This window comes from Triturus cristatus, chromosome 4_1, assembly GCF_964204655.1.
Source record: "Triturus cristatus chromosome 4_1, aTriCri1.1, whole genome shotgun sequence".
NCBI classification, from domain to species: Eukaryota; Metazoa; Chordata; class Amphibia; order Caudata; family Salamandridae; genus Triturus; species Triturus cristatus.
The window spans coordinates 280,643,404-280,660,149 of NC_140585.1; the positions used below are offsets into that span (position 1 = coordinate 280,643,404).

The 16,746-nt window shown below is 42.6% G+C and overlaps 1 protein-coding gene across 8 annotated transcripts in view; it reads left to right on the forward strand.

Moving 5' to 3' along the window:
- The window catches only part of LOC146854273 (uncharacterized), a 471,193-nt gene that overhangs the window by 152,714 nt on the left and 301,733 nt on the right, over positions 1-16,746 (forward strand). For all 8 annotated transcript variants that reach the window (XR_014981190.1, XR_014981192.1, XR_014981191.1 and 5 more), the window contains one exon: positions 5,042-7,366. Coding sequence is in view for 4 of the 8 variants with exons in the window: in XM_085652053.1 (XP_085508179.1) it covers positions 5,042-7,366 (2,325 nt within the window). In the remaining 4 variants the exon portion in view is untranslated. The remainder of the gene's footprint in view (positions 1-5,041; positions 7,367-16,746) is intronic.

Consider the following 16,746-nt stretch of genomic DNA (forward strand, 5'->3'; position numbering starts at 1 on the left):
AATTCACATTGAGCTCAATGTTGCTTTGTGTTTGAAATTGTGTTGCCCATTGCAACAACTGTAACTACTGTACTTAAAAGTCTATTGCCTATTTGCAAAGTATTTAAACTAAAGTAATTCATTCTGAGAAAGTATATTTTGTATTGTAATGTATAATGTAATTAAAAACATAAAATATCTAAAAATAAACAGTTTAAACAATGTGGTAAATCAGTATAAACAAAATCAGTATTACAATTAATACATTAAAAATTGTCATTTACAAAACCTTTGAAATTCACTGAAAAAACCATAGGTTTCAGGCCTGATATAGTTAGGAATTAGCATTTAAAAAACCTTTGAAATTCACTGAAAAAACCATAGGTTTTAGGGGTGTTATAGTTAGCTGGACATTTCACTCGAACAAAACCATTGAAATTCCTCCGATATAGTTAGTTGTACTAACTACATCTCGCGCGCCCGCAATCCACTGCTGATGATGTCACATATTACATCATTCATGACATGGTCAGTGACATCACTGATGACATCTCAAATGATATCACTGATGACATCATTGATGACATCATCCACGTGACAATCAGATACACCTCATCATACACTAGTATAACCTTTCATCACTCACTGTAAAATACAGAGTGCCAGATTTAAAACCATTGACACACCAATACAAGTTTCTAAACACCCACTCAGTGATTCCTAGATCTATACACACATCTAATCACTTACCTATAGATTCACTCATACATGCTGTCAATGATCAATAGATCACTATCAAATATACTTATACACCTATATCGACATTACACACCAGCACACATCCTAATCACTTATGAAGTCATCCTACTCACTTATGCAAACAATGGATCATACTTACTTTTACTTAGCTATACACTTATAAAAACACCACTTCATCTATTCATATAGATAATAGCTCATACTTAGTGTGTTATAAAATCACTATTACAACTATACAGTTATCCATACAGTCACTCATACAATCACTGTGTCTTATGTATACTTATTTATATACAACAACTGACACATACACTGGCTTTTATTTTTCTAGTTTGTTGGACATGTACCATTGAGACATATATTTGCTCATCGCCACACCCATAAAAATATTCACTCACCCAAACAACTGCTATAACATGTAGTTTTAACTTCATATACCTACTGAATCAACTATTCACACATCTTTGGGCAGTCACACCCCCCCACCGAATCACACACACATTCACTCTCCCATACAAATACTCAGTTAACTAATCAATAAATAATATAGACTTTCACGTAGCTAGTAACTAACTAGTGCAGCAGTTTACACAACAACTGACAAAGTGATACAGATATCCACACAGTTTAGTCACTATCCAATATAATTAGTGAGACACTATAAATTAGTCAAGTAAACAGTCAATCACACTGCTACTAAATCCTCCATCCAGATATTTATATTTATATATCCACTCATTCTTCAATGCAAATTGATATATATAATACATATTTAAATAACAAACCAAACCACATTCGAGATGTCATCAGTGATGTCACTGACCATGTCATGAATGATGTAATATGTAACATCATCAGCAATGGATTGCGGGCGCGCGAGATGTAGTTAGTACAACTAACTATATCTGAGGAATTTCAATGGTTTTGTTCGAGTGAAAAGTCCAGCTAACTATAAAACCCCTAAAACCTATTGTTTTTTCAGTGAATTTTTAAGGTTTTTTAAATGCTAATTCCTAACTACATCAGGCCTTAAACCTATGTTTTTTTCAGTGAAAAAAAATAAAAAATATATATATATATATATATATATATATATATATATATATATATATATATATATATATATATATATATTAATTTCCAAGTTTCAAAGTATAGCGCGCTCTCGGTTTAGGTTTTTCAACAGCAAGTCTTTATTCCAACGTAACGCGTTTCGAGAGTGAACTATCTTGATGTGTGATCAAGAGAGTTCACTCTCGAAACGCGTTACGTTGGAATAAAGACTTGCTGTTGAAAAACCTAAACCGAGAGCGCGCTGTACTTTGAAACTTGGAATTTAATTAATTGCCGGCTGTGGCTCTACCGGCTATTGCGCGCCACCAGACAATGGGCGGATATCCTTGGAGGAGCCGGATGTGATTATAAATATATATATATATATATATATATATATATATATATATATATATAGAGAGAGAGAGAGAGAGAGAGAGAGAGAGAGAGAGAGAGAGAGAGAGAGAGAGAGAGAGAGAGAGAGAGAGAGAGAGAGAGAGAGAGAGAGAGAGAGAGAGAGAGAGAGAGAGATTTATATATATATATATATGTATGCGAGTGTGTCTATACATATACATATTTTAACTGAAAAATAAAGGTTAGAGGGATGTTACAGTTAAGTATAGAAAAAAAACATTAACTCACATTAAAAAATCCTTAAAAATTCACTGTAAAAGTCAAAAGTTAATGGAACGTTATAGGTAGGTGACAATGAAAGTCATAGTGTTGAGTCTTAAACCTAAAACAACACTGAAATTCACCAGTTATAGTTCGATGAGCTAACTATAACTTGCCCCCCTCCCATCCACTGCTTGTGACCTTGCATATTACATCACTTATGACATGTTCAATGACCTCATTGATGGCATCACAAATTACATCTTTGATGACTGATGATGGAAAGTTTCTTTAAGGTTCGACAAAAGTTACTAGCAAAATAAAAACCCTCTTACAACATAGAAAGTCTGACCGATCACCACACAGGGGAGAACGGAACTGTGTAATATACAATGACAGGCCATACCATACTTCACAATTACAGGCCTTAGCATACCATACTAATCAATGACAAGTCATACCATACTATAGCATACATTGACAGGCCACATTTTACCATACTATACAGTGACAGTCCCTACCATACCTACAATGACATGCCATGCCATAGTATAGCATACCATATAATACCATACCATACAATGAACGGCCATACCATAACATACTCTACAACTACAGGGCATACCATTTCATACCAAACTATGCAATGGCAGGTCATGCCATATCATACCCTAATTTGCAATGACAGGTCATACCATACCATACCATACAATAACAAGCAATACCGTACCATATCATGCCATAGAATGACAGACCATACCATACCATTCCATACTATACATTGACTATTGTAGCCATGTATTTTTTATGTGTCGGTAGTGTAGGTAAAGAATACCGTGATACCATATCATACCATAATATACAATGACAGACCATCCAATACTATACAATGGCAGGCCATTCCATGCCATACCATACTCTACAATGACATGCAATACCATATCAAAAATTGACAGGCTATACCATACCAGCTATACAATGACAGGACACACCATGCTATACCATACTATAAAATGACAGGCCATACCCTACCATACAATAAGAGGCTATACCATACTAAATAATGACATACCATATCATGCCATATCATAAAATGACCGGCTGTACCATACCAGTTTACATATACATTGACAGGTCATCCCATACTACATAATGACAGGCCGTACCATACCATACAATGACAGGCCATTACATATTATACAATGACAGGCCATGCCAAACCATACCATACAATACAATGACAAGCCATATCATACCTTCTATACAACAGGCTGTACCATACCATACTATATAATGAAAAAACATACAATATCATACCATACCATACTATACAGTGACAGGCCATACCATGCCATACCATACAATATCTAATGTTGCCATGTAGTTTGTATGTGTTGGTAGTGTAGGTGAAGAATACTGTAATGCCATATTATCGCATACTATACAATGGCAGGCCCTATCGTGCCATACAACATATAATGATGCGCAGTACCATACAATATAATGACAGGACATACCATATCATTCAGTGACAGGGCATATCATTCTATATAATGACAGGCCCTACCATACTATACAATGAGAGGCCATGCCATACCATGGTATACAAGACAGGCCATAGCATTCCATGCCATACCATACCATACAATGACAGGCCATGTCAAACCATATCATACAATACAATGATAGGCCATATCATACCATACTATAAAATGACAGGCAGTACCATACCATACTATACAATGAATGATCCTACAATATGACTCCATACCATGCTATACACTGACAGGCCGTACCAGACCATACAATACAATGAGAGGTCGTACCATAGTATACAACAGGCCATACCATACAATACTTCACAATATGATGCCATACCATACAATGACATACCCTACCATACTATTCAATGATAGGCCATACCATACCATACAGTGGCATATCATATGGTGGCATACAATACCATACACTGACAGGTCGTACCAGACCATACCATACAATGACATACCCTACCATACTATTCAATGATAGGCCATACCATACCATACTATACTATACAATGCCATCCCATCCCATCCCATACCATAGTATACAATGGGAGGCCATACTATACAAAAGTTGTACAATCATATTATAATATAATAATCCTTTTGAACAAAAGTTGTACAACATAGCTAAAAAACATTGAGAAAACCAGATCTCGAATGGAATGGTGAGACCTATTGGCGTTGCCAATGCCTCTTCTCCATTCTTGCCACCCAGACATTGTGCCTTTGAGTTCTTCCTTTTTGACTTTCTTTTGCCTTTGCTCCTCCTACTCTCATGTTTCATTTACCTCCAAGTCTGTACCGAATACCTCTCTCTTGGAACGTAAAAACATAACATTTAAAGGTTAATCTAATGGTTTTAGCAATTTTGGTAAAATTAAAGTATTAATTTCACCCCAGTCAGTTTTACTGACTGTCTTTGAGCTTGGTCAATGGGAATAGAAATACATCTTTGGCAATCAGGTGGCTCTAGTACACATTTAGTTTGTTTGTTAATTATTTAAAACGCAGTATATGGCGTGCACGTGGATGAGCAATGAAACAATAGCCTTCAGTCTAATTCATATGCAAAACTTTTTTTCCAGGGCATCTGCGATCTTCTGAAGAAAAACATAATGAAAAAAGAGAATCTCCTCCCCAGACTCCAGAGGCGGATCGATCCAATGGCCAAGGTGCAGTGGAGCCTGTCATTTCTCCATGCAGAACTACTAGCAAGAGCACGGCGCCATCTTCGAGGGAGGAGTGGAGGGGCAAAACCCATTCACCAAAGTCCACGAGCCCACACCCGTGCCCTGCAGCGACCAACACAACTCACCCTTCCTATCTTAGCGAGACACATCCAGCGGAAAAATCAAATGATATAACATCAGCAAGTCCACCTATACCGCCCATTCTATCCATCTCAACATCTCTTAAACCAACGCCTTGTACTTCGATCAAACCAACAGATAAACCTGATGTAGAACAGTTACTGAAACCACTTGCTTCCCGGTCTAAAATCATCACAACAAACCATATAGCAGAGCAGCAATCTCTGGCAACGAAGAAACCCCACTTTCCAGCGAAACCACCGTCTCCCGAGGCAACATGCATGACGCATCCTGTGCCAACACCTGAAAGCAACTCAGTAAATGACAGCAAATCACCCGTGAAGACATCAGTTGATGCGTCCTCTCCTCCCACAAAGTACCCCGCTACAGCAGCCCTTGATAAAAGCTCACCAGACCACAGCAAACCGTCTCGGTGGATGTCATTGAAAGCTTCCCCTCCACTCCCAACAAATGCAAAGGGCATTGCTACAGCCTCTGGCAGTGTCTCTCCAGGAGGCAGCAAACCATCTGTGAAGCCATCACTGGCTGCTTCTACTCCTCTGCCGACATACACGATGAACCCAGGTACAGGTCTCAGTAGAACCTCTGTATACGACAGCATGCCGTCAGTGAGGGCATCATTGAAAGCTTCCTCTTCTCGGTCAAAGTACAGGAAGTACCCATTGAAAGCACCTGATAGGTCATCTGCACGAGCACCAGCAGAGGCTTCTTCGCTCCAGACAGTGTACTCGACGGACACAGCAACAGCACATGATAGAAGTTCAACAGATGACTGCAAGCCACTTGTGAAGGCATTAGTGAATGCTTTCCCTCCTCTCACTGAATGCACAACATTCTCAACTAAAGAATCACCTGCTAAAACATCTGTAAGGTCTTCGCTGGATTCTCCATCTCCACTGCTAACAGATACAAAGTACATGGCTACTATCTCTAGTAGCACCTCACCGAGAAACTGCAAACCAGCTGTGAGCGCATCACTGGATTCTTCACTTCCATTGGCAACACATACAAAGTACTTGGCTACTACTTCTTGTAGCAGCTTGCTTGGCGACAGCGAAACATCTGTACCATCTTCACTGGATTCTTCAACTACACCGATAACAGACACAAAGAATATGGCTGCAACCTCTAGTAGCAGCTCGACAAGCAACATCAAACCAGCTGTGAGCGCATCACTGGATTCTTCACTTCCATTGGCAACACATGCAAAGTACTTGGCTACTGCTTCTAGTAGCAGCACGCTTGGCGACAGCGAAACATCTGTAGCATCTTCACTGGATTCTTCAACTACACCGATAACAGACACAAAGAATATGGCTGCAACCTCTAGTAGCACCTCACCAAGCAACATCAAACCAGCTGGGAGGGCACCATTGGAAGCTTCTTCTCCTCTGACTGCATTTCCCAAGCATCTGGCAACAGCACCTCATGCCAGCTCTCTAGACAGTAGGAATCAAGTTATGGGAACATCAGTGCATCCTTCCACTTCTAACTCTACCATGCCTACAAGAAACCAGGTATCAGTGACTACAGACAGCCACACATATATGCAAGCGTCAGTGAGTAGCCCTACTCTAGACAGTAGCAATCAAGTAATGGGAACATCAGTGCATCCTTCCACTTCTAACTCTACCATGCCTACAAGAAACCAGGCATCAGTGACTACAGACAGCCAAACATATATGCAAGCGTCAGTGAGTAGCCCTACTCTAGACAGTAGGAATCAAGTTATGGGAACATCAGTGCATCCTTTCACTTCTAACTCTACCATGCCTACAAGAAACCAGGCATCAGTGACTACAGACAGCCAAACATATATGCAAGCGTCAGTGAGTAGCCCTACTCCTACCTCCATTAATACAAGCAGTGCAGTGGATTGTGCACACCCAACTCCAATACATGAGACATACGGACAAAAGACCCAAGTTCCTTCTTCCAAACCCCCGACTCCTCATGACAGAACTCAGAATCTGATAACAACTCTCCAAGATGAAGACTATCGACTGAGAGAACCCGTGCTCCACAACACATCATATGAAAGAGATGACTATAGTTACGTTACTTCACCTGCACAACATGGTAAGAACGATTATCACATTTCTTTAGGCTTTTATTTACTGGATAGTGCTTTAGCAAATGGATCCAGAAAGGATAACATAAATTGCAAAGTAGCACTGTATTATCACTATGTTGGTAATGGGTCTTTAGGCCTAAATGGAAATATCACTAAAAGTACCACTGACAAAAAGAGAAAAATCTGCTGAAACCTTATAAGGAAGTGGTGCAAACTTTTTGAAATGTGCGTGCAAAAAAACATGGAATAAAACTATATGCTGTGCTAATGATAGGCCAATAGTTTAATATGAAATAACCATTTTTTATTAAAGTCACAACAGGGGACCAGGAGCAGGTTCTCAGTGTATAGTCCCTCAGAAAGAAAAACCAGTATGGGAGGTTGCCGAAAATCAGTTAGAAATACTCGGTATCAACGAATAAACCAAGCTCAGCCACCACCCAAATTTCAACACAGTAGGCAGAATGGCCCAGAAGTAGGGGAAGAGGTGATATACCCAGAAATAACATTATCCACTTCAGAACTGAGCTCTTCTCCAAACAATTGAGTCCCTTCCAGAGTAGAACCCCGCCTTGATGATATAAAGCCAGACCCGACCACAAAGCGTCCCATCTGATCGATCGCAGTGCAGTTCAATTGCATTTCACTCTTGCGGCTTGCGCTGGAAAGTTTTCTACAAATTTCCTGCCAGCGCTCACTTGCGTAAATGTAAATGTGTTTTCCCATAGTTAACTCTCAGTCTTACAGGGAAGTCAACTGATGCCATATTGCCCTTCGCTGCCAGCTTATGTTTGACTTCCATAAGAGCATGCTTCCTGGGCACTTAAGAGCAGGGAAGATTAGAAGATGTGCGCCACTTAATATCGCTTTTTTTTAATTGTTGTCCTTAGTACCTTGCTTGTTCAATCCACATTCTGGAGTGTTACCAGGGCAGGACCTCCTACATCAGCAAAGTTTTCTCCAGATCTCCAGGGCAATCCAGTGGTATCAACCACAACCCGATGGCTCATTACAGCCTCTAAATTCAACAGGTCCCCAAGAACAATGCACGGTTCATCTTGCAAGGGCTGCAGGACTCAACACCCTCATCAGTGATCCCCTACACAAGTTATGCCGGTGCTCAGTACTGGAGTCCAGTAGTATGGCACTCTCTACCACAGTTGGTTTGAAATTCTAAAGGCTCTCCTTAGTAGATGCCGTCTTGTTTAGCTTGACTACAATCATTTTAAATCTGCTCTTTATCCCATCTTGGTCTTTCCCTACACTTTCCATTCTGTTAGTGATCCTTTCAAGTTTGCTTTCCACTCCTCTTACTTGCTGGCCGCTTTGCAATTTCCACTCCCAGTGCATTAGGAGAGCATAGAGATGTCCTCTCTCCCAGAGTCAAATCCTGCTTCCCACCAGCCTTCAGTACTGCTTCGCCCTGCTGCTTTTCGTTCTAACACGAACCAACATGAAGGTCTAACAAATTTTTCTTTTTCCATCATTTGTTAGCCATATGCCCGCAGAACGAGTAGCCCAAGTAGACCGAGTTTTATCTGCACTGCCAAGTGACTCCAACTTTTTCTATAATTGGAGCTACTTATCATTGACGAAAATCATCCCGAGCTACTAATATTATTAGTGCTGTATTAATGAGCAAATCAGACAGGATTATATTAGCGGGGCCACCATATGCAAGATTACCAGCAATGAACACCTGGCAGAATTGACAGCAGTAGTATAAAAAGGATTTGTTGATTTAGAATTTGCTGGTATAGCTTAAATGCTTTTGACACCAAGGTAATTATGCTAGTAATAAGTGCCCCAGTGCTACTTGATTTATCTCTTAGATACCAACTTTAAATATATTTTTGGAAATGTAAACATTTTTCTCTCAATGTTGTAGTAAATATATAATTTCAGTCATGCAAAGCTTCAGAATAAGTGGGCTGGGCTTGGCTGCACACAGAAGAACTACTCACAGGTAGCTGGAGGGCTACCAGTAGCTCAAGAGCTACTTGTTAGAGAAGCTTAGCTTACACAATATTCCTGATCACTCCTTGGTCTTTCCAGGACATAGCTGCACACAGCGTGATATTGTAGCCCTGAACATGCCTATCCTGTTCCTTCGGGAGGTTTAAGGCCAATTTCTGTCCCCCAGTAATTGCTCACTCTTCTCCACCTTGATCCACCGGCTGCCACATCCAAAGGAGCTCTCTCGGAATCCATCATGGTCTTGTCTTCTCCTCTGCAGCTTCCACCACATAATGGCTCTCGGCCCACCTGGGCACTCTCACTGTTTTATGTACCTGGTACCCTCTACCCAGGACCCAGTGCCTAAAAATGTCAGCGGTACAAATAGTTTAATCCAATAGCTGCACACAGTCATGGTTGTACATATAGTCCTGGTTAAACACAGTCATGACAACCACATATATTCCTTGGCCTTGGACCCAATCTGGCTTCCTAGAAGGGTTGGGGGCCCCTTGGAGGGTTAGGGGTCCCCCCTTGCCATGCTTTGCATTTTTGCAGGATTGCCATTGGGTGGTGTGGTATTTGTTGCTTAGTTGCAAATATCGCTGTGGGATATTATGCACACCTCCCGAATTGGTGTTCTAATCCTGTAGTATGCCATTTTGCTGCATCCACACTTTTTGCAACTTTCTGTAACACACACAAAACATTATTTCGAGAATAAGTAAGTGATGGCTTCTATTTAATATTCTTTTAAATCTGTTTCAAAGTCGCACAGGATTCCTAATTGAATTCTGACAGACTGATTTAGAATCACTTTCATATCACGTATTTTTTACTCACATTAACTGAAAATGCAATGATTAAAATCTCTCATCAACGGCTAATGTGATTAACCATATTTTTCCTCTGAATGCTGTTTTCTGACGGCGTTGTTGCTGTGATTTTTTTTCTGCAAAGCGTATTGGACACCGGAAGCGTGTATTTCACATGCGCCTGCTTCCGGTACAGTAGTGCATGTAGGGCGCAGCAAGTTAGTTCCAGCTTTCTCTGCAGTTGCACGTGCGAAAGAGAAAGTGTATGTGTGCTTCTGTGCTACTTTAGTATGCTGTCTCTATTTTTAGGTCATTTCCTCCGAATCACAGGATGTTAAGACAATACTGCTTGTTTTTTTTCAGCCTGAAGCCGTCCTTTGTTGGGAATGTTGAGCCAATACTTACTGTGCTTTTTCTGCCCTGTAATAAGATTCTGTTCAAAGAAAATTTCATACGAACTGGACCTATGATTGTGATTGTGTGATGGAACATGAAAGTTCCAGAATACAAAATATTCTTACCTAAAAAGGCCGTAATGGGGGGGAGGAGCTTGCTCGCAACGAAGATGGCCGCTTGAGCTGAGCGCTTCGCGACGCCATCACGTGATCCTGTATGTATCCGGCATCTGCACAATGAAATAGACTGGACTTGGGCTGCCACCTATACTGGAGGGGCTCGGGAGTGTAACAAGCTGACTCCGGTCCCTGGGCTCCCTCGTACTACCGTGCAAGCTGACGCGGCCTGCTGAGGCTCCACACAGAGCTGCGATCCTTGGCCTGTTGTGATAGAAGTGGGGCGGCCTCCCGACCCTGCGGACGCATTGCTACCGGGTGGGACCACGGAAACACTACACACTGGCAGCCCCCTGGTGCGAGTGGCTGCAGAGCGAGAGCGGCGCAGACACCCTGGGTGCAGTGAGTACAGTGGACGGCCAGCGATCGTGGTGAGGGAGCGACTGGTGCGACCGGCCATTTTCCTGCCTGCGAGTGCTAAGGACTGCCTGAGGAATAGCACAGCTCTTGGGGCGACATAGAGATCTACTTGTCTGGGGGCACTACTGGCCCAAGAGAGTGGAGATGTGCAGTAAGCACCCCTGTTCTCGCTGGCGCTAGTGACAGGTGGCGGTGAGCGGATGTCCGGAGGGGACCGGCTGCCTGTACAACACTTGGGCGAGAGACTTGGTGATTGCGGCGCCATCTTGTGAAGCGTGCTGTGATACCGGGGACGCACGGGAGGTAAACTGGTGCTACTGGCAAAGGGAGAGCTCTATATTGTTCATCCTGGTGGGGGCCGGGTTCGTGCTCCCGCAGTGGACTCCCTGCTGTGTGGGACTGTGAGGAAGGCACCTGGAGAGGTAAACTCCCTGGTTGAGGCACAGTGAAGGGACGCTTGCTGTGGAGACTAACTGGGGGCACACGCAGGAGCTGGAGTTCAACCCCCAGTGCGTTTGATCTGCTCGGATCGCCTAAGTGGCCGTGGAGGTCGTGAGGATTGATAGGCAGCCTCAGCGAGGTGGCCTGCGGCTGGCCCTCTGAGAGGAGGTGCGCCTGCGGGGCGGCTGCGCTGCAAGCTTGTTCTGGTCAATACATTGGACGGTGGTTGCGGTTGGAGGCACTGGCCGTACCTTGAAGAGTTGCACTCGCTGGTGGCTGCTTACCTGGGTGTCTAGTGGATATAGGTCCTGGTCATTGCTGCGGACTGGCCACGATGGGCAGAGTTGACAAGACACAGCCTAAAATCACATTCGATCAAAGGAAAACGAAGGTGTGGCAAAATGCCACAGACGACGGGGACAACACGCAGGACCAGACGCAAGAGGATGCAGATGGTGACATTCGTACCATGCTGGTTGCCATGGAAAAAGGCTTACAGAGCAGTCTCTCTAAACATCACTCCCTCTCGTACAGGATGGATAGAATGTCTGAACGAATGGATAAACATGCAGAAAGGTTGGACATGACGGAACGCCGGGTCACAGAGGTAGAGGAAGAACAGACAGCAATGGACACTGAGCACAAGCATATGGGAAGAGTGCTGCAGGTTTTGCAGGACAAGGCTGAGCACCTTGAGGTGCATTCCCGATGCAATAACTTGAGGATTGCGGTCCTTTCCGGAATCGACCCAGACTGGCAATATAGAAAAATGAGTCGAGAAACTTCTGGTAACACTCCTTGGAAGTGAAACGTTCTCGCCCATATTTGTGGTAGAGAGAGCACAGTGACTAGCATAGCAGATGCCGCGCGCAAGGGTCTGGAGAACAGATAGTGCCTAGTTCTTTGATCAGATATTGGGGTTACCTCTAATAAAGCGCCTAATGTATAATGGTAAGGGCCTTAAAAAGAATCCTATTTTTAACTGGTAGTCAATGAAGCTCACGCAGATGATGAGAGATAGGCATCCACCATCGGATGCCTTAAATCAAATGAGCAGCAGCATTTAGGACCCACTGAAGTTTCTTGGTCAGCTTGTGCAGGAGACCAAGAATAACATTGGTCTTGTGGATTTAGTAGTTTAATATTGAAAGCTCCATATTATTACATACTTATTTTTACGCCCTTCAATCCTTTTATTAAAATATTGGCACACCACCCAGATATATACTTACATTATGCTTGCATAATATTAACTTAATTAATATGCATGTGGTAAAACTGACCTGTAGGTATTTCTCACTCCAGAAATGTTGTTGATGTTTGACCGCAACAAACCACATCCCATGGGCACAGAAGGTAGAAAGAACGTGCCATGTGCTTCTTAAGTATGCCTTTCAGACAGAGCGACCCCCACAGAAGATGGAAAGAATGTGCCATGTTACTGCTTCTTATGTATGCCTTTGGGACAGAGCGACCCCCACAGATGATGAAAAGAATGTGCCATGTTACTGCTTCTTATGTATGCCTTTCGGGAATACCGCCCCCCCAGAAGATGGAAAGAATGTGCCATGTTACTGCTTCTTATGTATTCCTTTCAGGCATAGTGACCCCCATAGATGATAGAAAGAATGTGCCATGTTACTGCTTCTTATGTATGCCTTTGGGACAGAGCGACCCCCACAGATGATGAAAAGAATGTGCCATGTTACTGCTTCTTATGTATGCCTTTCGGGAATACCGCCCCCCCAGAAGATGGAAAGAATGTGCCATGTTACTGCTTCTTATGTATTCCTTTCAGGCATAGTGACCCCCATAGATGATAGAAAGAATGTGCCATGTTGCTGCTTCTTATGTATGCCTTTCAGATATAGCGACCCCCACAGATGATGGAAAGAATGTGCCATGTTACTGCTTCTTATGTATGCCTTTCAGATATAGCGACCCCCACAGATGATGGAATGAATGTGCCATGTTACTGCTTCTGATGTATGCCTTTGGGACAGAGCGACCCCCACAGATGATGAAAAGAATGTGCCATGTTACTGCTTCTTATGTATGCCTTTCAGGCATAGTGACCCCCATAGATGATGGAAAGAATGTGCCATGTTACTGTTTCTTATGTATGCCTTTCAGGTATAGCGACCCCCACAGATGATGGAAAGAATGTGCCATGTTACTGCTTCTTATGTATGCCTTTTGGACAGAGCGACACCCACAGAAGATGGAAAGAATGTGCCATGTTACTGCTTCTTATGTATGCCTTATAGGCATAGCGACCCCCACAGATGATGGAAAGAATGTGCCATGTTACTGCTTCTTATGTATGCCTTTCGGACAGAGCGACCCCCACAGGTGATGAAAAGAATGTGCCATGTTACTGCTTCTTATGTATGCCTTTCGGGCAAAGCGACCCCTACAGAAGATGGAAAGAATGTTCCATGTTACTGCTTCTTATGTATGTCTTATAGGCATAGCGACCCCCACAGATGATGGAAAGAATGTGCCATGTTACTGCTTCTTATGTATGCCTTTCGGACAGAGCGACCCCCACAGATGATGAAAAGAATGTGCCATGTTACTGCTTCTTATGTATGCCTTTCAGGCATAGTGACCCCCATAGATGATGGAAAGAATGTGCCATGTTACTGCTTCTTATGTATGCCTTTCAGATATAGCGACCCCCACAGATGATGGAAAGAATGTGCCATGTTACTGCTTCTTATGTTTGCCTTATAGGCATAGCGACCCCCACAGATGATGGAAAGAATGTGCCATGTTACTGCTTCTTATGTATGCCTTATAGGCATAGCGACCCCCACAGATGATGGAAAGAATGTGCCATGTTACTGCTTCTTATGTATGCCTTTCGGACAGAGCAACCCCCACAGAAGATGGAAAGAATGTGCCATGTTACTGCTTCTTATGTATGCCTTTCGGGAATACCGACCCCCACAGAAGATGGAAAGATGTGCCATGTTACTGCTTCTTATGTATGCCTTTCAGACAGAGCCACCCCCACAGAAGATGAAAAGAATGTGCCATGTTACTGCTTCTTATGTATGCCTTATAGGCATAGCGACCCCCACAGATGATGGAATGAATGTGCCATGTTACTGCTTCTTATGTATGCCTTTCAGATATAGCGACCCCCACAGATGATGGAAAGAATGTGCCATGTTACTGCTTCTTATGTATGCCTTTCAGATATAGCGACACCCACAGATGACGGAAAGAATGTGCCATGTTACTGTTTCTTACGTATGCCTTTCAGACATAGCAACCCCCACAGATGATGAAATGAATGTGCCATGTTACTGCTTCTGATGTATGCCTTTTGGACAGAGCGACCCCCGCAGATGATGAAAAGAATGTGCCATGTTACTGCTTCTTATGTATGCCTTTCAGGCATAGCGACACCCACAGTAGATGAAAAGAATGTGCCATGTTACTGCTTCTTATGTATGCCTTTTGGGCATAGCGACCCCCACAGAAGATGAAAAGAATGTGTCATGTTACTGCTTCTTATTTATGCCTTTCGGGCATAGCGTGCCCCACATAAGATTAAATGAAAGTGCCATGTTACTGTTTCTTATGTATGCCTTTTGGGCATAGCGACCCCCACAGAAGATGAAAAGAATGTGCCATGTTATTGTCTCTTATGTATGCCTTTCAGACAGAGCCACCCCCACAGATGATGGAAAGAATGTGCCATGTTACTGCTTCTGATGTATGCCTTTCAGACATAGCGACCCCCACCTCCCCTTTGTTCTGTTGTGAGGTTAACTGATCTCTTTTATACGGTGGATAGTCCACCTCCCCAGGCACAATTAGATGTGGTAGTTGTTTGAATTGAAGCATATGTTCAATACAGAGCACATAAAATATGTTGCACTGTAAATGGTCTTTTCTGCAGTACTGCATATATCAGGCCGGCCAAACCCAACTCATGAATATTAATGATTCACTCCAAGATAGGCGAGATGCCTCTGTTTAGAAGTAAATGTGGTGTAACGCGGCCACCTAGAAGAAGCACTGTGAAGTCAGGGAAAGGAAGATTCTGAATAACGGGTTTCTGCCATACAGGCTCATTCACAGATTCTCGGTAAAATACAATGATGTTTATAGACCACAACAATGGTGCAAAAATTACCAAAAGCTATCTTGTACATAACGTATATTTCATGTACTTGTGAGACATAGAAATTATAGTGTCATTTTCTTTATAGGTTACATATGCCAGATCTAGGCTTCAAAGGTCGAACACCCAAACAACATTGACTGTAATTTCCCAATTCCCAGGCCTTGATATATTCTTAAAATTATATAGTTGGCCATTGCATTATGGTGCTCACTACAATCTAGGAAAACGTATTATGTATTCGAAATTGGAGATCTTTTTTTTATCCAGCTATGCCGTTGCACATATTGTTCCTTTAACTGGTGTTAGGTTATGTTATCAAAACTTAATGTAGCGCAGCAAATCACCCCCACAGGGGTATCACGCTGCTGAAGCGCAGACCCAGAGGAGAGAGAAAGAGTAGAAATGTGGTAAAAAAAGAGCCAGGTTTTAAGTAGCTGTTTTGAAACGGACAAAATCAGAACAAACTCGAATAGGAAATGGGAGCCTGTTCCAATGAAAAGGACCCAGGTATGAAAGAGATCAACCGCCGCATCTGACAGTACGAATACGATGTGGGCACAGCAAGAATTGATCCTTGGAGCTCAAATTTCTGGTGAGCCGATAAATTGAGAGCTTGTTTCTGAAGATATGCCGGCGCTTTACCTGAAAGAGATCTGTGTACCAAGCACAGAAGCTTAAAAATATCTCGCTCCCTAATAGGAAGCCTGTGCAATGATCTAAGAGTCAGTTCTGAAGAGGTACGTGGTGGGAGCTTGAGGACAAGACGGGCCGCTGTGTTTTGAACTACTTGTAGTCTTGACAGGAGAGAATCATTAACAACTGCCATTAGGGCATTTCCATAATCTAAGTGGCTAACCACAAGAGCCTGCATGAGAGTCTTTCTTATGTGGAGAGGCATCCATTGAAATACTCTTCTCAACATGCACATTATCCCGAAACAGGTGCTGCATGTAGATTTTACTTGCTCTCTCATTATGAAGCTGTCATCAATTACGATGTCTAGGTTTTTGACAACCTTTTTGGGTTGCGGGAAGTGTTAATTCGGTTGGCCACCGCATTCCTTGAATTTCGGTTGAATGGAGTCAAGGTTTGGGCCCATG